This window comes from Xiphophorus hellerii, chromosome 1 (assembly GCF_003331165.1).
Source record: "Xiphophorus hellerii strain 12219 chromosome 1, Xiphophorus_hellerii-4.1, whole genome shotgun sequence".
Classification (NCBI taxonomy): Eukaryota; Metazoa; Chordata; class Actinopteri; order Cyprinodontiformes; family Poeciliidae; genus Xiphophorus; species Xiphophorus hellerii.
Genome location: NC_045672.1, coordinates 26,611,076 through 26,633,796, shown reverse-complemented (window position 1 = coordinate 26,633,796; position 22,721 = coordinate 26,611,076). Strand labels below are relative to the sequence as shown.

Here is a 22,721-nt window from a genome sequence, read left to right as displayed (position 1 = left end):
TTCAAATGCTCAGAAATTTATTCAATTATCAGTGAGGGAAAAAAATAACTACTGAGCCTATACTGAAATCCTAAAGTAAACCTCAAAGCCTACATCTCAAACTAGCCACATCTTAACCCATAATTGGGGGATGGGGTTAAACTGCTGCTTAAATTACCATATTCAAGTAACAATCCTTAACTACTGTGTTCCAGACAAGATTATGTCTGGATTATGGGAACTTCTATGAAAAGAGTTTACATGCAGTGCAACGTTTTTAGTGCTTACAAAAAAAGTTAGCACATTTAAAGATAACTAAACCACACAATTCTTCAACAAAGGAAACTTTTACTAAAAAAAATCTAACGCAGCAATGTCACAACCTTAAAAACAATAAGACTTGCAAAAATAAAAAGATTGCTCAACTACAGGTTATATTTGTTGTAAAATATCCTCTGCACTTAGTGACTAAATGAGATTCATGCAACTACAAGCCATGTGAAGTTTCAAATAGTTTATCCACATTCAAACTGATCAAAACATGCAAAGAACACCCATCCATAGGAACAGCTTCGGAAGACCTTAGAGCTCGTAATTGGGCCATGGCAGCGTACTGGGAGCTCTGAAGTTTGGACTAAGGTTGTTACTGGGTCTGGCGGCCAGTCTGTAGAAAGAATAAGAAAAATAAAAAACAAGTCAATGTGAAGGAATATATGCACAGAAAATGTTGAGGTCAAGACCACCACTTACATTTGGTTCAACTTGGAGCTTACACCCCACACAAATGGAGTTTGAACGTTATCTGCCTCTGCAAAACAAGACAATTTGCTACCATTATATATGAGTGTAATAATTTATCCAGAGAATTATAAAATACATGACAATATGGGAGAAGTTTCATCTAACCAACCCTTTCTCAAACTGTGGTCTGCAGACCACAGACGCCCCCTAGTGGTATGCAAGGTACTTTGAGCTTAAAATGTGTTGAATACAATTAACTTCCCAAAGATTTGCATAAAAAATAAGAATAATTTACTCAAGAGAAAAGCTGAAGATGCCAGTGGAAAGAAAACTGCAGGATTCCTTAAATGATCAGAGGAAGCCAAGTTATAACTGCTGAGTGTATTGATAACATCCACGAGTGATTAGATTCTTTTGAACTGCTTTATAATGTGAACGAGTCTTTTAGCGAGAACTGTTAAGTTATTTGCAACTAATGTCTTTGACATTATTGGAAAGATTAGAATCCACCCTTTCAGAATCCGTAAATAACTCAAAATAGCCTGAGCAATAGTTAATGGTTTTGTTGTGGCCAGTCACATTTAAAACAGCACTCATCCATCCATTATGATGCACACTTAACCATAAATGGGGTGATGAGAGGTACTGGTGCCCATCTCCAGAGGTCAACAGGCAAGGTACACCCTGAACAGACTGCCAGTTCATCGCAGGGTAACAAAGACAAACGGGACAAACAATCATGCACACTCACACCTAAGAAGGATTTAGAGAAATAAATTAACCCAACAATCGCGTTTTTGGACTGTGGGAGGAAGCCGGAGTACCAGGGGAAAACCCACGCATGAACAGGGAGAACATGCAAACTCCTTGCAGAAAGACCGTCTTTCAAGGCAACATTGTTACCAACTGCACCACTGGGCAGCCTCAAAACAGAACCATCTTTCTCATTAGGATGGATAAAGACAACAATAAGAGAGATGAGAGTAATATTTTAATTCTAGGTTTTATATTAAGATGTCATTTCAAGTTAGGTGGTTCGTGAGTTATTAAATGGGGTAAGTAGTCCTCAGTCTGAAACAGTGTGATAAACACTGATCTGAATACATTTCCTCCAGACACATTTAATGTGATCTCTTCTAAACCTTTACATTTTAACCATACCCTTATCCCAGTCCTCAGTCATGTTTGGATTGACCCAAGTGTTGACTGGAACATCCCAGCCAACATGTCCATTTCTGCTTCCAACTGTAAAGACACATGTACATTACACCATTTAAAAGAAAACAAACCGCAACAACTCTGATAGGTGGATAGAAAATAAAATAATCTCACCATCTTCAGTGTCCACAGATATTCTGTCCTCGCAGGTCTCTGTGTGGCGAGCAAGCTCATGCTTGGGAACCAGGTGGCGAGCATTAAATGGACAGGTTTTCAGTTCACTGGCCAGTTTTGGGTGATTCTTTGGCGAGAGATTTATTTAATTTACCAACCAATTGCAGCAGGACAGTCATTTAACTTACCCACTTCTACAATCCAAGAAGGAATTTCTTTAAGACACCAGAAGTGGGGAGGATCTTTAAGTTTGCTGAATTAGTAATACAAGCAGGTGATCACATGTTCACTGCAAGTAACCTTTACAAATTTACAACATTACAATTATTCTGGTTCACCTTTTATCAGTACTCCAAACCTCAGGAAAATCACCAGTACTTCCATTATCATCGTTACATCTTAAAATTATTACTCCAAGTGCGGATTTAAGCCAACTGCTAGTAATTTTTAAAAATTGCAGCCATATTCTGCTGCAGGCTAAAACCTACGTACATGCTCAACTCCATCATTGACTGATCTGGATCTGAATGTATGGGAAACAGTTGCTAGTTAGGTTTTTTATCAAATTCAAAAGTACTTTATTGATCCCAAAAGGGGAAGTTAAATTACTAACACCATGTAATCCAACAGTATGATAGTTGTATGTTATATACCTTGATGCTAGGAAGGAATGACAGAAGAAAGTCAGCTCCAAAACTACAAAAGCAATGTTTTGCACTTTTCCTGCAATTGTATTCACAGAGTGCCCAATAATATAGTCTATGACATGACAAACTAATCAAATTAAAATTTTCTTTTAAAAAAAGGTCATAAATAGTATTAAGGAGCAACTTCTATGATATAATCCTCTAGGGTGCCAATATACCAAGGAGGAACAAACGTAGTCTGGTATAGTGGGTATAAATTCACTGAATTCAATTCAAATCCATTAATCTGGTAAATCTAAAATATAATATTTTATTTCTGGTAGAAAACAATTTTAAACCCACCAAACACTACTAAAGTGTTTCCATGAGTGCAGATTTTTCCCAGCCCTTTACCAACTCACCTTCCTGCACTTAATCAGGTGATATGGGAAGCGGCAGGAGCGGATTTGGTGGTTTTTGTCAAAAGGACACTGTAGAAGTTTGTCTGGATCACAGTTTCCCCTGCTATCTAAAGTGGAGTGAATGGAAAATGGATTCAGATGGAAAACTGGCAGATTTTGCAGGTTACAAATAGTTACAAATCTTAAGCTTTACCATAATTTTCAACCTCTTTTACCCTCTCTTCAGGGGTCACCTTGCATGGACTAGTACTGGTTCCAAATTTTATGAAGGCCATGTGGAAGACAAATTTACTTTGGACGGGCCAACCTGTGAGAAAATAAAATGCTATTAGCATGAAATGTAAAAAGCCAACGTAGATTTCAAATAAAAACAGACGCAATTTCCTAAAACATTTCGTTTTACGGAGATACACAAGGCGACGTATACCAAAAGTTTCACTTAATTCCTTTCACTCTAGCTCAACCAGTCACAAATTCATTTCTAATACGTACGCAGATTTAGCAACACATGACAAAAAAAATAGAAAGAAAAAGAAAAAGTTAGCTCGTACCCAAATTTGCTAACATTAAGCTAGCTTCGCCAGTGACTGACCTAGCTTATTCATTATTCTTATTTTACAAATGAACGAAGTTAAATCGCATTTATGTCGTTTATATCAAGTAATATTAAGCAAAAATAAGTAAAAATTTGTAACTTAACCACACAAAAGGAACCTTTAGACCGCTGAAGAAGATAGTCTTCGCCTTTCTCTCAAACGAAGATTAACGGGCACAGTGACCTCCTCCGGCTTTATAGTGTTCGTGACTCACGTGACTATCAGCCTGCGCGAGCAACAAATGTGAATTTAAGTTAAAATTCACTCACTAACTCCCAATTTTTTTAATTTCTGAAACATATACAAACGCCGGTACAACTTTAAACAACCAATTATGTTTAAAGGCCGGTTAGTTTGCAATATTTCGAAAAAAAATGCCGCGTTCCATTTAGCTCGGAAATCGGAACTTTGGACCGTTTAAACGTCAACGGTACGTTTTAAACGTCTCAACGTCAAAGGGACGTTAAAACGGGCTAGCATTTGGGAAATTTAAATGTTGTAACTCACGTAATCTAATCTTCAAAGATTCGTTGTAGATGGTGATGCTGTGGGCAGAAAGAATCCTTGGTAGCAATTAGTCTTCCAACGAATCTGGAGGATCCTCTGACTGAAGACTGTTGCTGTATGACAATCTTAAGACTATCATGACATGCTAACAGCTCATTTTCTATGGAGCAGAGACAATATTCAACAGAAACATGTCCTGGATGACTCCATCGGCTGTTAAACAACCAATTATCTCATTTGCTATTGCCACACCCCTTTATCTCTGTCTGGCCATAAAGTTAGAAAGCCAGGCACAGAAACAATAACTAATGGGGCCAATTAAATTGTTTAACCTTCATACTTTTATTTCAACAATGAATTAAAAATTAAGGTATTGTAGCTTCAGTCATAATTCAATAGAATCCCAGTTTTCATCTGCTAAATCAGGAGTCTGAAAACTAAAGCTGCAAGTGGCTATCTGGCTCACTTCATATAATAAACGATAAAATATTACCATGTCATTTCTGATTCATTCTTTAGTTCTGTGCGCCTAACACTGGCCACACCATTCAACCCTGGTCTATAACCGCCACTGTCCCGGTGAACATTCTAAGAAAATAATTTATTATTTTTATTTTAAGTAGTCATACATATGATCTAACAACTAAACATATAGGGTTAGTATAGCCCCATATTCAGCGAAAACGTAAAATAATGTGCGTTTTGTTTTCTGTGTATTACGGTAAATGATTTACTCTCAACTTTCCCGTATATTAGCGTCGTCACGGTAACTGCTCTTCCTGTCAAACATGGCGCTTTCCTGCTCGAGTCTGTGCAGCCGGTTGTCTTTGACCCGACTAAGTGGTCTGAGCACAAACAGGATAACACATGGCCTTCATCTTCAAGACGTATCCTGCCAGTCCAGGTCTGTCTTTCCAGGGTGAACCTTTGCCTTTTTTCACCTTGTTTTATCATGGTTTGATAAGCTAGCTACACACCTGCTAAATAATCAAACGTTAAGTACATTTAAATCTCAATGCAGACAGTCGATAACCTGCTCATTATTTGAAAAATGTTTATCGGAGATGTTTACAAAAGGTGTCACTTATACATGTTCCGTGTCATATTATGTAGTGTTCTTGTACTTCTAACTCATTGTGATAGGACTTTTATGTATTTTATGTAACGTTATATGTGTTTTTACGCCACAGGTTACTTTTGTGCAGACATTTTACTTCTTCTAAAGTCAGACGAGGTATTGGACGATATGTTTCATCCAGACTCCAGTGGGCAAATGCCAAATATGAAGACTTTCTTAAAAGACGATTTCCTCGATTTTTCCTGCTTTATCACACCTTTAAAGTAGGTAAGAGTAAATTCACTCACCTGCAACACTACTGATGTATTTATTACTGGAGCATTGACCAACATACTTAATGATGGCACTCAGCAAAATGTAATGTTTTTCACTGGTTTCACAATGGGTGACTGGGATGTTTCTATGATGTCTTGTTGCTAAAATGTGCTATGCAAATAAACTTGACTTGAAGTGAAAGGAAATCAGTAATTTGAGTCAGGTATGTTGGCGCAAAGATGCATTTAAAATAGAAGGAAGAGTAAACCACGATTGAAAACCACTGGGGTAGATGAAATCAATTTATGTGTTAAAATGGCTCAGTTAAAGTCCAGACCTAAATCCAATGGAGAATTTCTGAAAGATTTCTCGGTTTTCATGTGAAAAACGTTTATAACGTTGTATTACGGCTTCTAGCTGATGCCCTCAGCACCCTGAACAAGACTGATATGGGTTCATTCCTCACCACAGCTGTCTTTCCTGACTCTGCCTTTAAAAGAAATAGTGATCTAGAAATAGTGTTTGGCTATTTGTGTTATCTAGTTACACTGGAAATCTGACACCTACACAAGAGTAAAGCCAAAATCTGTGCATATAATAAAGAAAAAACAGCTTACAGACTAACTACACTGTGTATTATTACAAATAATACACAGTGACGGTTTCCTCTTGCTCTCCTTGAATTCCTCTGTCTTTATGAATGTTTCCTTGAATCTTGTTCAAGGATTCAGGATGCTGTTCCAGGATGCCAGAGATGTGAAGAGGATAAAAACCAAAATGCTGGCAGAAGGAGTGAAGTTCCACGATTTACACTACAGGGAGATGGAAAAACTCAGACAGGTCAGTGTCTTAAAGAAGTGAACATTTTCTGAGTAACAATGTCTCCCCCTGGTGGCAGCAGCCTTTCATTGTCTATGGTGCGCTGAGAAAATGCCTTTGATCAATACTGCATCTACACATTGTAAATCTGATTTCAGTCGATCTAGGTCCATAGAATAAATGTTAAAAATACATTTTTTTAAATGTAGCTGACATGTGTATTTATGTTTGGTGGCTAAACCTAGAATGCTAAAACTGGCGCTTTCATAAACAAGAAAGTATAGAAAACAGATGAACAATGTATTTTTATGTCATTGTACAATAACAAGATTATGTCCTTTAACAAGAATTACAGAAAGACAACTGGATGTCCCATCACGACCAAACATGGGATCTCTATGAGACTCCCATCATATAATCTTAGAACTTAATCTTCTTACAGATTACTCATTTATGCTGTTTTACAAAAGCTACACGTAGTAGCTAACATTTAATATCTCACTGCAAATACCCTCACCAAGTATTTTTAATCAAGTTTCTAGTGCAGATATCTTAGCTTTGTCTTATTTCAAATGTACTAACTTACAGGTAACGTTTAATCAAGATTCCATACGAGTATTATTGGAGGATTATTTCACTAATAAAAAGACATTTTCCCATGTTATATGTGAAATAATCTTTACTTTTCCATAAATATTAAGAAATGTTTGACTTAAAACAAGCTGAAAAGTTACTTGCAAGTTAGTTTTGTCTTACTCCAAGTGTGCTAAGATATTTGCACTAGAAACTAGAAAAAAAATACTTGTGATTTTGTGTTTTTGCTGAGCTTGAGTTTTTCCTCATTTTATTGATTTCTCTGTGATGTTGTTGCATAGTAATGTAATCTATGCTTGTCAGTTTCGCAGAGACCTAATAAAGGCCATCCCACTTGTGATTATTACCATTCCTCCTTTTGCAAACTACCTGATTTTCTTCCTAATGTGAGTTTCACGTTTGCATGTTTTTTAAAATTTATTTTATATTCAGCAGAACATTTTAAAAAGATTAATGTTTGTGCCTGATTATACCACTGCAGTCGCTAACACCAATGTCTCCGTGTGGCTTTCAGGTACTTTTTCCCTCGTCAGCTGCTGATTCCTCATTTCTGGACTCCCCGGCAGCAGCTGGAGTTTCGGAAAGTGTATCATTCCCACAGGACTCAGCACCACCAACCGGTTCTCAAAGAGCTGGAGGATGTGAGCCATCAGGTCAAAAACGGTCACCTGGAAAGTCTTCTGAAGAACCTCTGCACTAAGGTAAGGAAATGTATCAGAAATTAGGGCTGCAGCTAATGATTATTTTAGTTACTGATTATGCTGACGACTAATCAAATTTTATCAAATTGGCACTTTCTGCTGGTTTTACATTGAAGCCTTTTTTATGTGATGAAAATGAATTAAAACAAACTATTCTGTTCCTTTTTAAATAAGAAAATAAACATTTTACTGTCTAAAATGCAGTAATTTAATTCCTTTAGTGAATGCTTGATCATTTGTAGTAAAGGATACATCTGCAACTAAAATAATATTTAATAAATAATATCAACATGTGAAAACCTCAGGCCTTTCTGCTTGACTTAACATCAAGAAACTTTAGGGTTAACTTTTTATTATAATTATTATTATTTATTATTATTATTATTCACCAATCAATAGAAGGATAACAAAATATGCTTAATAGGAGATTTAATGTTTTAAGGGGGGTTTTAATCAAAAAAATTTGAACAGGATTATGCTAAAACTTTTACATTGAGCTCTGGGTGCAACATAATACATTTTTTTATCTTAAATCCAAAATGTGTATATATATATTTGGCTTGCTTACTGCTCTGAGTATGTTGTTTTTTGAGTCATTACACTGCAGTAAATTAACCATTTGCTAAATTAGTTGAGTATTATTAAAATAATCTAAAAAAAAAATTTCACATCTCAGGGGTGGCAATAAATGTGGTTGGTTTGAATATGCAGAATATTTAATGATTTCAAGAAAAGATTGTTATTATTTGAGAAAATGGCATTTTGTTTCTGTTTTATTTCGCTGTAACTTCTTAATCCGATCCACAGCCGTGTTTAGACATGCTAATGTCTGCGTTGGGCCCATCTTGCTTAAAAACGAGATCAAACTTGTTAAAGTGGCCTGTGATTTCTGGCAGAGGTTGCATCTGTTCAGCTTTAACAGGATTACTTTCTGTTTGCATCCAGGTGCAACGCGGCGGAAACCCGAATGTCTCTGAAATCCTGGCTGTCAGAAGTCTGTTCTCCAAAGCTCCTCTGGCCATGAACACAATGAGCAACAATCAGATAGTGAGTAAAACCTTCTTCTCATTCACCCCCTCTCTGCTGCATCTGTTTGAGCTCATCTGTGTTTATGGCTGAGCAGAGACACATCAGCCCCCTCCTCTTCCTGACTCCCCGTCTCCCGGGCTTCCTGATTGGTCGACGTCTGAACAGCCACGCCGTGGAGCTGTTCCAGCTGGACCGAGCCCTGAGCCAAATGGGCCCTCACCAGCTCAGTGAGTGGGAACTCAAACAGGTGTGTCACTATGTGGGTTTTATTTCCCCAAGCTGAAGCGGTTTCTCAGGCTGATGTCAGACTTTCTTGTTACAGGCTTGTTATGTGAGAGGGATGAACGCTGACAGTCTTGGTACCAGTCAGTCTCGTGAGTGGTTGTCCCAGTGGCTTCAGGTGTCATCTGCTTTAAAAGGTACTTGGATTTAAGAAGCTGTGTTTTGTACTTCACTGAATATACAGCTCTGGAAAAAAAATTAAGAAACTATTTAAAATGATAATTTTCTCAGATTTTACTCTTTATGTTTGAGGAAAATGAACATTGGTCTTTTACTCTACGAATTACTGACAACGTGTCTCTGAAATTCCAAGCAAAAGTTTAGTATTTATTTACAGAAAATTAGAAATGGTCAAAATAACCAAAGAAATGCTTTGCTTTCTGACCTCAAATAATACAAATAAAACAAGTTCATATTTGTTTAGAAACAACAATACTAATGTTTTAACTCAGGAAGAGTTCAGAAATCAATATTTGGTGGAAAAATAAAAAAATACTTTCAGTAAGTAAGTTTCTCATTTTCTATTGGATTATATATTTGTAGATTATTGTACACAAGATCATGTAAGTAGATCATATCTGATTAAATGGGTTGACCAATGTAAAATAATGTGTACTTTTATTTCTAGCCACATAAATTTTATACCTTCTGCAGTCAGTAGAGGTAGACACCACTGCTGTGATGCTCCTTTAACAGAAACTCAATAAAAACACAAGTCCTAAATTAATTTTCTATCACTGAGGGACAACAAAGTCTTTCATAGACTACTTTTTCACATCTTTTTTTTTTTTTTTTTAAGATTATTTCCTCATTTTAAATTTAAAGGAATGTGTCTTTAGCCTAACGTTATACATTTGTATCTTTGTCTTTTTTTAAAATTTGCAGAGTCAGAGCTGTCACTTCTGTTGCACTGCATGGTGCTCATGTCTGCAAACTACCCCAGCGCTGCGAGCCGTCACTGACAGGAAGCCTGCTTCTGTGATTATAGTTACTTTTGTGTTGCAATGCACACAAGAGTGTCAACATCTTCTTACTGCAAAGGGAAAAAAAAGAAATGTAGAACATTTCCTGGCGAGATTGGGTTCAAAAGAAAAACCCACGCTGGACAGTGATGCTAATTTGCTCTGTGACAATTTAATATGGAAACATGACGTCAGTGTCTTTATCAGAGACAACAGGTGTTTCTATTTGCAGTTCTGATCCTTGGTGGGGAAGTTTAATTTCCTATGAAGCGCTTATCTGCTGTGCCATGCAAAAGTATTCACACCCTTTCATTTTTCTACGTTTCTTCACTTTAAAACCACAATTTCATGTGAAAGACCAACACAAAATGGGACATACTGTTTTTATTTCTTAAAACTAAAATCTTTCAAGATCGAACAGAATTGGGACTTTAACTAGGTCATTTTGTTGGGTCATTATCTGACTGGAAGGCGAGTCCAGACCCCAGTCTAATTCTGACCCAGCTGAGTAAAACGACTCCCACAGCATGTTGCTGCCATTATGTTTCATCCTGTCCTTGGTGTGTTCATATTTTGCATGTTAGGGTTAGGGCTCTGGCTTGAACTGGATTTTATTTAGGGGAATCACAGTAAAAAGGCTAAAAACATGTATGCCATGTTCACTTTTCAGATTGTTAAAAGAACTTTGTATTTTGAACTTGGCATTATTTTACTCCCACTTCATAATTACGCACGGCTTTGTGCTGGTATATCATTCAGTACAAAAAGGTTCAAGGGGTGTGAATACTTTTTCAAATGCTTATATAAAAACTTGTGGTAAAATGTTTATTGTTCCTGTTTTTCAGGTTATTACTGCTTTAACACATGCTGAGCTTCTGCTTTTGTCTGAGTTTGCACCTACACTCTTGACAAAATGCAAGTTGGGGAAACAAAGATAATTCTACTTGAGAAAAAAAAATTTATGAAAAATTCAGATGTAAATCAGAAGTAATAAATGTAAGGAGAACTTTATTCAGAATTTATGGATATGTCATCAAACATGCTGTATTTTCTCTTGCTGTTACCTCATTTTATGCTTTATTTTAATTTTCCAACTTTCTGTTCAAAAGACTAAAATTAGCTTTTATTTTTAGACAAAATACAGAAATTGGGGGATGAAGCCCAGGTGTAGACTGTCAAGTTGTGATTGTACTTTACTGTTTACTTTTTGAACCCATCATTTTGTTCATGTGGAGATTTAAATTCATGTATTTCAGCACAAAGTTTCATCCAATCTTTTCAAATACCTACTGAAAGTACAAAGGAGTACAACATAACTGGAGTTGTAAAGTCCATCATTATTCTTTCTGTGCCTTTTGTAAGTTTTGGCACTCAGCATCTGAAACATTAATCTTTTTGTAATTATATACTATTTACTCAAGTTTTGAGTGTTGTTTTTTTTGTGCCAATATTGCATTACGCTTTTTTTTTTGCAATAAATATCTTGATGCCGCTTTTATTTCTGAATTGTCTTTATTGAAAACCCCTGTAATTTCAGGAGACTTTATTACAAATTAAACCATAACATAAAAACTTAACTCAAAAATACTCTCCAAAGGTTCAACCGTACGCTTTAAAAACCTCCAGGCTTTCTCTTAACCCCAAGACAATCAGCTTTCCTCTGACTGCTTATCTTTCTCTATGTATTTACAGTATAAAAGCAGGAATAATGATCCAACGTGAAACTAAAAACTCCGATTTTGCTATAAAGGAGAAACTTAAAATCCTGTAAATAAAATGGGAACTTTAACTTGAATATGAAATGTTTTGAAATGAAGCTCCTAATAAGTAGGTCCTGACCACCCAGCATTTAAAAACCTCATGCCAATCACATGACTTCATAGCCGCCGCGGATGGCTCTCATCAACAAGCAAGCAAACACGATGCCCAGAAGCTGAAAGAAAGAAATGAAAGAATTAATATGAACATGTAGCACCCCACATGATGCTACATTTAAAAAAGAACATTTTAAACATATGTAGTTATGTCTGGGAGAAAGAGGGTAAAATAAAAGTATACTTACAAATAAAAACACAAGAATGCTGATTAGACTAAATATACCAATATACCAAAACTCATTTGGCCAATAACCGATAACTGATACAAATACCAATATTTCTCTCCTATACCTACTTACTAAAACTATATTGATTTCTATACTGAGGAATTAAAATACTGAATTATCTTTGTCAATTTAGCCAAATGCAAAAAGGAGACTGGAAATGATGCAACACTTTCAACTTGCAATATGTTTAATGTCAGATTTATTCATGACATCTAGTCTCTCTTAGACAATGGAGACACTCAAAAAGTGCAAACTTGAAGTGCTGTGCTGCAGGTTCCAGTGTCACTGGTTTGTCCTATGAAACAACGGCTTTTATATCGGTGAGTTATTTTGACAGAATGGCCGATATTAAATCTTAAAGCTAACATCTAACATACTGATACCATGCAGATAATATCATGCATCACTAGGAAGAACTCCCATCCTTTTCTATGTAGGAGGACACAAACAATATATTTGTTTCTGCTCAAACAATTGGTCAATTTTTAGATATTGACCAAAACTTTTATATCGTGTTCTGTCTTTAATAAAATTTAGATAAAGATTTGGGATGTATGTTATCATGCATCCCAAATGGATAATCTTGGGGGATGATCTTGTAATTTCTTCCTTTTTCTGTTTGTTTCTTAATTGCTGCCTCACTTAGGAGCATGTTTCTCTCTTTTACATCAAGATCTTAAAAATAAAAAAACGATATTGGTCAAAGAAATATCGACAGGTGAATCCTCTGATGATGTGCTTTGATTTACAGCCAGTACGTACCTGGATGACAGCAACAACGATAGCTGCAATTATCACCCACTGAGCGTCTCTCTTTAGAAAGACCGACATGACGTCACGGCAACCCTAAAATACAAAACAAAAAGTGAGCAGACATTAACTTCCTAGCATGTGATCTGTAAGAGGGACTGAAATATTTGAATCCTGATCAAATTGCAAAAGTTCCTAACATAGTTTATCCATGGTGGACTGCTTTCTAACTTACTCAGTCATTTATAGGGAACGCTTGGAGCAGCATATTTCCTTGCACAACTGGGGAAGGATTAACATTGTGTTGGCTTTCGTAATCCGGTTTGTATCACCTTGCTTTTGATTTATAGAGGCATTAATAGCCTCTATAAATGCTGCGTCAGCACCCACCGTACTGCGCATGTCGCCTCCAGAGAATTAGGCAAAGACAATTATTTACAACACATAGCCGATTATTTTTCACTAGAAAATAATTTACATGTTAAAAAGGAGTAAAGAACAAAACGGAGACAACTGATCTTTTGCTCTTCCAATTTTCTTTATTGGGTTGATTGTATTGTGGCTAACGAATGTTGATTGTGTCTTGTTTCTACTAATGAGGAAAAGAATAAAAAATAAAGTAAAAGAAAACTGCATAGTTTCCTTTACACTTTATAATTACTTGCTAGTTTGTATTGATCTATCGCATTGACAGTACATAGTTCCCACAAGTCTGAGCCGGAACTGATCTTCGCCACTGATCCACCATGTTGGTAGGCAAGCGCAGCACAAAGCATAGATGAACCATGGCTTCAAGATCAACAAAAAGAGAGTATAGGGGAAAAAATTACTAATATTGTTTATAAGTTAGATAGGAAGGAAGCAAGAGAAAGTTCTAAGTCTGTTTATTGTTGTTATAGCAACTCCACAGCAACTGTAATGACAGTTTCGATACCTACCAAGATGGCTGTAAGCGGCAAAGTTCCCAGAAGTGTGATGTCACACGAGAACTATGTATACATAAAAGTCGGTTGTTTTAATAAACTTTAAAGGCACAGCTAGCCATCAGGCCTAATAAACTCCTCTCTAAATCCAAGCATCATGACTAAGTCTTAAGTCTACATTTATTTGTCTCACAGAAACAATTTTATCTAAGTGGAATTATGCTTCTCCCTAATATTTACATTCCATCTACATGGAATGTAGTCTGTGTTTAGTTTCGGCTAACTTAATATCTCGAGCTACCAGGACCTTATCCGGTCATGATGACTGGTGACATCCTGTTACCTACTGTTCCTGAAAGACCAACAGCTAAAACAAAATAAATATATTTTACCTGCTGGTGCACTTTGGCGGCATCTGTCATGGTTCCGTTTCCACAGCCTGGTTTGACCTCTAAGCAACATGAGTCTGGCACCGATTCTCCATTGCTGCCGTAATCCTTCCAATCGCTGGAGTTCTGCGCGCCACAGCACTTCCACTGCAAATGAGCCAACACAAAACCTTGATAACAGAAGAGCCAGCTGTGACCTGGGCCAACAGACGGCGCAAAGAGTAATAATGTCACATGCTGAAGGACAAACAGGATGCAGAACTGTTATGCAAAGGTGTTGCTGTGCAATGTAAACAGTGACGAGGACAGTCGACGCTGAACTTACAGTCTCCTGTAATTTATCCAAAGTTTCTCTGAGTTCTGCAGAGCCCACCTTGTAGTTCGTGATCATATCAGAGAGATTGTTCTCTATCATGGTTTTGACCTACACGGAAGATGCAAAAGAAAATTAAGACACCCCTCCTGTAGGGAGTTGCACAACATAACAAAGAGTGAAGTGTACACATACCTTGTCTCTGTATATGTACCCAAGCACTACTGCAACAATCTCAGCAATGACGACCAACGAGAGAAAGAAGGAAAACTGCAGAACAATTAAGAAAAGAGAGGGAGGTAAATGTAAAAAATATTGGTTCTCCTATCCAGATGATTAATTTTAATAGATGTGATTGGAACATCTAAACTCAAACACCCGGTTATGCAGGCTGCTGCTACAAACACGGTGAACTCAGTGAATTCCAGCATGTTACTGTGAAATGTTACCAGTCATGAAAAGTCCTCAGCTAAATATTCTACAGGGAACTGATAGTGTTACTGTAACAAAGTGGAAATGATTGGAAATGGCAGCAACTCAGCCACAAAGTGATAGGCTTAGCGGATACTGAGGCACATAGTCCACAGACTTTCTGAGTCTGTCAGTGATGTCAGAAGTGTTCTGCCCTCTGATTGGATGATAGATTCAAAGTGAATTTATCACCCCAAAGTTTTGCTGGCAAAGCATTGATATGTATTCATTTATTTTTATTTTACACATTAATGGTTGATGGAGAAGGAGAAATTGATTTGGTCTAAGGAATAATTAAACATCCATTTTCAATAAGGACTTTTTCTAAAGAAAAATTCTGAGGAGAATTGCAAATTAAATTGCTGGGATTTGCCAAGAATACAACAAAGAACAGAACATAAGAAAGGATTTGTTGATGAAACTGAGACAAAGTTCAGCTCTATCACGATTATTGAAGTTTTGCTGTGTAAAGCGAGGAGAATTAATGTTTTCTATAAAGGACTAATCAACTGAGTGAGAATTATGTGCTTTATTTACATATGTGGCACATACTGTATATAAATAAAGCACCAAATCTCTACACTCTCTACAGTAGTGTAGAGATTTGGAGTTGCCTTAGCTGATTTTCTTAATAAGAAAATAACAACTATATTCACTCTCCATATGTGAAAAACTGTTCATAATTAATTACCTCTAGGCTAGTTCATGAATAAACACTCCCTATTTTCATTCTGGAAAAATAAACACATTCCTAAACCTTGTGAAAACTCTTTACAGAAGAGTTGAAGCTGTTATGGCTGCAATGGATGGCTGGATATGATTTTAAACCCTATGAATTTATGGTACATATATTTGTGATGGCAGACAAGCATTCATTTTGAACTATAATAAACATTAGACACTATTAGATAAATATTCTACAGGGAGCTGATAGTGTTACAGTAACAAAGTGGAAGTGATTGGAAATGTCAGCAACTCAGCTGACATTTCCAATCACAAGATGCATTAAAACAGTCTTCCTGGTTATTACAGGATTAAACCCATAGGAAGTTATGCTATAAAAACACTGATAGATCAACAAGAACAAAAACTAAACTAAAAAATAAATAATGGTGGAAGATAATTATAATACAGTTTTAAAGAAATAAAAAAAATTGGGAAAAATAGACAAAACTAATACATTAGCTGTTGATGCATTTTGTGTTATTATTATACCCATGTTTAATTGATTTTAAAGAAATCTGTGTATACTCTGCTCTGCTATAGCTTTACTTATGACTGTAAAGGATGCTGTGGTTCAGTGGATTACCGTGGCGACCATGCAGTGGTTCTCTTTCCAGGCTCCACAGCAGCCGAAGAATGCGACGAAGAAAGTCAAAAGACCCACCACGATGAGGATAATGGGGCCTGCAGAGGCGTTGACGTCCATGATCCGAAAGGTTTTGTGCATAGATACCTGCACGACGACTCCCACGACAATCAGTGCAAGTCCACAAAACTGTAAGAACAACAGGAGATTAGTTTAGTTTTCATGCCAGCCATATTTTGTTGAAAATTAAACTATCTGCTTGTTGTTTAAATATACAAAGCAAAATATAGTGATTAATGAGTTTTTAACTGTGATAAAACTCATGTCTAATCTTTAATGTACCCATCTAGAAATATTTTGATTTTAGCTCTATAAAGAATTATAGTTATTCTTCGTTCTAAAGAGATTATGTGAGGTTTGATTACTTTGCACATCTGTTTTATACACAGTTATTTTGGACAAACCTATTTACATTTCATACCCGTAAACAAATCGTTTTGTACTCATGTTATGAAACTTTGCATTTTAGTTTAATTTGCTTTAGTTAAATAATTTGATGTGTAATAGAAGTAAAAAGAAATAAAATCAAAAAAGCTTAAATCTGTGTGTATTTCAGATTAATTGTTTGTTTAATTTTTGAATATGTACAAAAAATACAGTATGAACATAATGTCAAAACTTTGGAAGTATAAACCTATCAAAATGTCCTCTCCTTTCCACAAGCAATAAATGTATGGAATATACATTTATTACTTGTACAACCCAGGCATTAAACAAATAAACTGGTATTTAATAGTTAACTCATCACTACAGTATCTTTTTAACTTTAATTACAGCGGACGATCAATAAGAAAATTACCAAAACAGTTACCAGAAAACATTCAAAAATTGGTTAAGACTAAAGAGCAAATTACTATACAAATTCAGAAAAAAAACTTTTGTGCATCAGTCAAACTGTGAAATAATTTGAATATTGAACTTAGACGGTGTCCAAACAGAAAACTGGTCAAATTACCAAAAACAACAAGTAATTATTGTTGGATACGATGTATAATATTACAGTCAATTATTGTTCAGCTGTCTGTTCTTTCACTATGTCAACTAATTTTAATAATTTAGGTTTTACAAATGGTGTGTTAGTGTTTCCTAAATATCCCACCTCAGGGATTAGAAATTGAATTTTATTATCTAAAGCTTTTACACAGCCACTAATTGTGGCTGTTCAACTCCTATGAAATACGACAGATTCTCACTCCTGATCAAACCAAAATGTTTAAGACAATTGTGACAAAATAACCTTGAGTCATGTGTTTTCAAAGCAGATATGAACTGACCCAGGGTCAGTAGAAGTGGATTCTTTTAGAACCCCAAATAGTCGTGTACAAAAATGCCAAAACTATAGAAGTAAGACCTGCTAAATGTGAACAAAGAACAAACTGAATTCTCTCAATCTAGATGACTTACTGTTGCACCTAAACAACTAAACTGATGGGAAGTTACAACATACTTCAGTTCCTGAATGTGGAAAATGATCAGATGATACTTTGTCAATCTTCTGGGTGGGATGATGGTAGCAGTCCGGACCTTTAACAAACAGTGTGTGTGTGGGCGTGCGCGGGTGTGTGTGTGTGTGTGTAATCTATTTGGCTATGATCAGCTCACACACCAAGCAGCTCTTAAGCAAACAGGGAAGTACATTCAGTGAACTGTGAATGTGTTTATTAGAGAAGCATGGCTAAAAATTAATTTATTTTTTTTTTTAAAGAAAAGGCTTCTCTAGAAATAGAGACTTGGAAATGTTCTGTTATCTCAGTTGAGTTAAAAATAATCTGCTTTTGCAAACTGAGACATGGCTGTGATGACATTAAAACAGAAAAAAACAGCCCAAAAAACAGCAACGCTGCTTTAATTCTATGTTAGAATATTTTATAAAAATGTTAGAAAAACAAACTTTGAATAATCCATAAAGACTTTAATGTATTATTAGTTTTCTACCTTTCAACATTACTGTAAATATTTATAATACATTATCCAGAAAACTGATGCAAATTTTAAAATTTACTCCTTTATCACAGAACATCAGTGAGAATGTTTGGATTGAAAGTTTGAGGACAGGATGAAGAAAACTCGCAGAATGAAGCATGGGGAATGTGTAAAAAAGATATTTCTAATTATTCTACATATCTTTTAAGAAAACATTTCTTGCATTCAAAAGGGCTAATACAGCCTAACACAAGAATCAGTATTCTTGTGTTTGTATTTCTAAGTATTTACTTTTTATTTTACCTTCTTACTCCCAGACATAATTATCACTGTACTGTTTACAACCTTACTGAAGTTTAACAGCAATCATGACCCGCTGATAAACACACCAACAGCAGACTACTACTTGAATATAGCCAACGAGAATAAAAAATATGCCAAACTATCAATGGTAACTATTTCTTATCTTTGACTTTTATGGTAAAAGTCATAAAGGTTACAAACGTTTTGTGTTTCTATTGTTTTTCTGTCTATGCAAAGAGAAGAATATAAAAATTATCATCAACTAATAACTTCTGATTTTCATTTTTACTTCTGCAAATGTATACTTTTAACAGCTGGAGCGTGTTCAAACGTGATTGGTTGGATTTTGAATATTATATATTTGTAAATAATGCCGCTTTTGACAACTACTGTGGTCTGCTCGTTAAACAAGTCCAGCAATTTCTCACCTTGATGTTTAATCTATAAAGCAGGAAGAGATTTTTGCTGCCAAAATATTTTTTTTTCTTCACAATCATAGAAAATTGTTGTTTAATAAACTCCTTTTAATCACTGCACCAATAGTTTCATGCTTATAACATTGAGTCTTACATAAACTCTTCAGCTTGTGAACATCTCCAACTAATGCACACCATCCATTGGTTTCCCTGTAACCCGTGCTAAGCACTGGCTTGAAATGAAAACCTTTTCTTGTTGACAATGTAAATATTTGAGCCCGGGTCAATTGGGTAGCTGGTAGCTGACACTGGGGAACAAAAAAGGAGTGAAGACAGCAGATGAATTGAGCCAATAATGTCAAATAAATCCTGGAATATATTATGTAATAAAAATAGAGCTTAGGCTATAATAATTCAACTATATTTGCTATTTTCTGAGTTGCTAAAACCTAAATATATATATCTGATATACATGACACAAAGTGGTAAAATAAAAGCACTGATCCTGAAGAAGAATGGTTAGTCAAACCTAAATTTAATCCTCACTGCACAAAAACAGACACAAAATGCATTAGTTACTGAGTAACATCCAGCAAATTTTCTATGACGTAGTAAGATGAAAAATCAGGCATAGCCAGAGTGTTTATTTACACGCTGTAACACCTGCATGAAACTTCTAACTCTTAAAGTCGAAAGGAAAGCTAAAGTTGAAACCATAGCTACATTGCTTAGTCATTTTGGCTTCCTCATGTGCAAGTTGAAGTTGCTGTGAAGTTGCAACCCAGTACAGGGTTTGCACAATACATCGCTAAGTATAGCACAAATAAATAAAAACTGAATACATACTGATTTGAAAGAATCACATGACTCTGATAATCTGGTCAAAAGATTCACATTCCACAATCGCCACCTCTAAAACTCCCAGACTGCAAACAGGCAATAAGCCGGAAAAGTTTAATCTCATCCAGGATTTCATAGATGTCAAAAGTAAACAAGTCCTGCATATGGATGCCGGAAGAAGAGGAAGTAGGTTGTGTGATCAATGTGAGTGTTCATCAGCTGACTTAACAAAGGTTTGGTTCAATTTTAAGTCACAGGCCTGTTCAAGAAGATACACAAAACTCTTTGTCCTGTTTAACTTCTGGCTCCACAGGTAAAGGTTTTAAGTTAGGTTTAAATCTTTGATAACGTGAAACTGTGGTATTTTCATGCTGTGAAGCCTGTTAGTGAAGTTCTTAGTCTATTTTCACACCCAGTCTGCTAACTTTTTAACAATAAACGTATCAGGAGAAGGGGAATTTGGTTGTAACTTACCAACGAAATGAAGTTGAAGCAGAAAAGTACATATTTGACACATTTCATTCCACCTTCCACAGCCATGGCAGATGATGAGCAGGATCCTGATTTTAACAGAAAGGAAGCCAAATTAGAGACAAATTAAGAGATATATTAAGGATTACATAAGATGTAATTAAAAAAGTGGAAGACCTGACTCATTTTTAGGAGGAAGCTTGTACCAAAAAGTAAAACGCCCCTTGGTTGAGCTACTGGCACATCACAACGTCTCAAAAAGCAGAGGAAAGAGTTTCCAAAATGTTCCTCTGACTTATTTAAACTTTTCTTTTTATACTGGGTATCTCAGAAAGTACAAAGCAGCCGTAAAAAACCGTGAACAGCGGGAGCAGAAAAGTGTGCAATGTAAAGAAAATGTGACAAAAACTCAAAACAAAGTGATAAATTTTCCTTTATTAAATTAAAATGTTTCAAAGTTTGCTTTTTAAAGTCACTTGTAACCGCGTACCTCCGTAACGACCCGTTAATTACCACCGACAACAAAACCAGCTTTGTCATCATCTGACCAAATTACAGCAATCGATTAAATAAACAACCATTAAATCACTCAGGTTTAGTGTGAATTAATTAAACTTACATAAAAACGCGTAGTTACCCCTTTTACTTTAGTTTCAATCAAAAAAGGCCACAAAACCCGTTTATTACTGCACACTTTGAAACGGTTAAACGGTCACTTCAAAAAAAACAACAAAAAATCGAGCAGAAACACCCAAAAGGAAGACGCCAAAGCAAAGGTATAATTTAATATTTCGTGATATATTTTTACTTACCGTTGAGAGAAAATTGATTTGAGTCCTTTTAGGGTCAAAAATTGGCAGTGTGTCGAAGTTTTGGACCAAGTTTTTGAGTTCACACTCCTTTCTCCGTCCTCTGCTTTCTACTCAGTCTCCACACACAGCAACCTCCCCTACTTATGCTGCCTTCAGGGACCGTCCGTTAATTACATTACTCTACCTTGGAACCAGGGTGTAACGTGAAGGTTAATGGGTGGAGAAAGAAATTTGGTAAAGTTATAGTTTGTTTTGAGAGAAAAATACGATACATTTTTAATAATTGAAAGTATAAGTTAGAACGATGTATTTTTAGAGGGTCGTGTTTATGTGTTATGGTAGAACAGGTGGGAAAAGTTAGCATTTCTAAAGTATCATCGCATTTCATGATTTCTACGTAGTTATGTAAATATTAACAGTTTGCCTTATTACTGATTAATCTAATTTACAATAATAAAATAGTATAATTATGTCTCATAATTATATTTTTTTAATCTCATACGAGTTAGTAACATATAATTTTGACTTTGCTATTTTATTGTGATGAGATAATATCTTATTATTGCTCATATTTAAGAGTTTAATGTTACTTTTCTTGTGTTTAGACTGAGGTCTGCTATTATTTATTCTGATAATGACTGAGTTGGTTCGCATTCACTGTTACATTTTGCAATAATTGTGAAACAGCTATTGCAAAATGTAAAGTGTTTAAGCATATCCACATAATTACCCTTTTTAATAAAAGTAATGCTTCTTAGAAATATGTGTTGAAATTGTTTAAATGGATATTTTCTTAATTTTCTGCAGTTCCTCAAATTACTATGAAAATACAGTCTAAAAGACATTATGTTTTCTAGCGGGTTTCCTGTGATAAAATTATTCTTACAGATCCTTTTTTAACATTAGTTACTAAGCATTTCTATGTAAATAATGCAAATGTGTAAGCAGTTTAAATGTTTAGTTATTTCTTTCAGTGTTGCTTTGAGTTTTGTTTCATCAACATAAAAATAAAAAACAATAGAAGTAGTACTACTACACGGTAGATATTCAGGTAACCCCTCTTAAAAAAATCCCTGCCTTTAAGTCACTTTATATTCATTATAGAAATTGTTAATTGCAATAAAAGTCTGTTAATAGCATCTAAGCACAGTGTAGTTAACTGAAATCAATCTTATGTAATATGCTACTAGTTTCCCACGCCTCATGAGTACTGCTGGACCTTTGAATATTGTGAATGTTTCAAATATTAACACACTTAAAATTATATTTAATACTCATTCCTCTGTCTTCTACACATTTAAGAATACTCTGATCATGTGGCATTCTACGTGCAACAATAGTAAAATCATAAAACTCTTTAAACATTTCCTCTTTGACCTACTAAGTACAGAAAAGTCAGTTGAATTACTCATCCTCCTTGTGAAATAAACCCGATGTCATTGGCCGCCCAGTCTTGCATCAACAAGCTGCAACTTGAAGATGCATCTAAGGCTTTGCGAAATACATTTGATAAACGTGACAAAAGTCACATTTTAAAATGAATGTCAGAAAATTATTTGGATGGTGTGTACACTTCTTTTTAAATGTTTACTTTCTTTAAAATAACTGTGGAAAGCTGTTTGCTGTCTGAACTACTTTACGCTTTAGCTGTTATGGGAGTTTATCACCAGCTGTCACCAAATACATGTTTACTTTGCAATAAAGTATTTAAAAA

General features: G+C 35.4%; 3 protein-coding genes across 4 annotated transcripts; 1 reads left to right on the top strand and 2 right to left on the bottom strand.

Moving 5' to 3' along the window:
- Window positions 1-4,069, bottom strand: gtsf1 (gametocyte specific factor 1). The gene is made up of 7 exons (XM_032561960.1): window positions 3,801-4,069; window positions 3,294-3,407; window positions 3,101-3,207; window positions 2,053-2,179; window positions 1,882-1,965; window positions 730-787; window positions 1-643 (listed from the first exon to the last, which is right to left on the bottom strand). The coding sequence occupies exons 2-7, from the start codon at window positions 3,373-3,375 to the stop codon at window positions 562-564; spliced, it is 540 nt and encodes a 179-aa protein (XP_032417851.1). The 5' UTR covers window positions 3,376-3,407; window positions 3,801-4,069; the 3' UTR covers window positions 1-561.
- Window positions 4,070-4,974: 905 nt separating this feature from the next.
- letmd1 (LETM1 domain containing 1) lies at window positions 4,975-11,413 on the top strand. Of its 2 annotated transcripts, XM_032555353.1 has the most exons (9): window positions 4,975-5,107; window positions 5,394-5,548; window positions 6,261-6,376; window positions 7,253-7,335; window positions 7,464-7,650; window positions 8,596-8,697; window positions 8,774-8,926; window positions 9,002-9,098; window positions 9,847-11,413. In XM_032555353.1, the coding sequence occupies exons 1-9, from the start codon at window positions 4,992-4,994 to the stop codon at window positions 9,921-9,923; spliced, it is 1,086 nt and encodes a 361-aa protein (XP_032411244.1). In that variant the 5' UTR covers window positions 4,975-4,991; the 3' UTR covers window positions 9,924-11,413. The 2 variants fall into 2 exon arrangements, with proteins under 2 accessions (XP_032411244.1, XP_032411323.1); XM_032555432.1 differs by lacking the exon at window positions 4,975-5,107 and having other exon boundaries at window positions 5,435-5,544.
- A 3-nt stretch (window positions 11,414-11,416) lies between these two features.
- cd63 (CD63 molecule) lies at window positions 11,417-21,167 on the bottom strand. Its single transcript, XM_032555541.1, has 8 exons — window positions 21,008-21,167; window positions 20,199-20,284; window positions 16,183-16,371; window positions 14,598-14,672; window positions 14,415-14,513; window positions 14,093-14,236; window positions 12,790-12,873; window positions 11,417-11,856 (listed from the first exon to the last, which is right to left on the bottom strand). The coding sequence occupies exons 2-8, from the start codon at window positions 20,262-20,264 to the stop codon at window positions 11,791-11,793; spliced, it is 723 nt and encodes a 240-aa protein (XP_032411432.1). The 5' UTR covers window positions 20,265-20,284; window positions 21,008-21,167; the 3' UTR covers window positions 11,417-11,790.
- Between the last annotated feature and the right edge of the window lie 1,554 nt (window positions 21,168-22,721).

Coding starts and splice junctions, on each gene's coding strand:
- letmd1 (XM_032555353.1), top strand. CDS start 4,992: ATGGCGCTTTCCTGCTCGAGTCTGTGCAGCCGGTTGTCTTTGACCCGA. Junction 7,336..7,463: donor TACCTGATTTTCTTCCTAAT/GTGAGTTTCACG, acceptor TGTGGCTTTCAG/GTACTTTTTCCCTCGTCAGC. Junction 7,651..8,595: donor TGAAGAACCTCTGCACTAAG/GTAAGGAAATGT, acceptor GTTTGCATCCAG/GTGCAACGCGGCGGAAACCC.
- cd63 (XM_032555541.1), bottom strand. CDS start 20,264: ATGGCTGTGGAAGGTGGAATGAAATGTGTCAAATATGTACTTTTCTGC. Junction 14,514..14,597: donor GGTACATATACAGAGACAAG/GTATGTGTACAC, acceptor TCTTCCGTGTAG/GTCAAAACCATGATAGAGAA. Junction 12,874..14,092: donor CCGCCAAAGTGCACCAGCAG/GTAAAATATATT, acceptor TTTGTATTTTAG/GGTTGCCGTGACGTCATGTC.
- gtsf1 (XM_032561960.1), bottom strand. CDS start 3,375: ATGGCCTTCATAAAATTTGGAACCAGTACTAGTCCATGCAAGGTGACC. Junction 2,180..3,100: donor ACCTGATTAAGTGCAGGAAG/GTGAGTTGGTAA, acceptor CTCTCGCCAAAG/AATCACCCAAAACTGGCCAG. Junction 644..729: donor AGCTCCAAGTTGAACCAAAT/GTAAGTGGTGGT, acceptor TTCTTTCTACAG/ACTGGCCGCCAGACCCAGTA.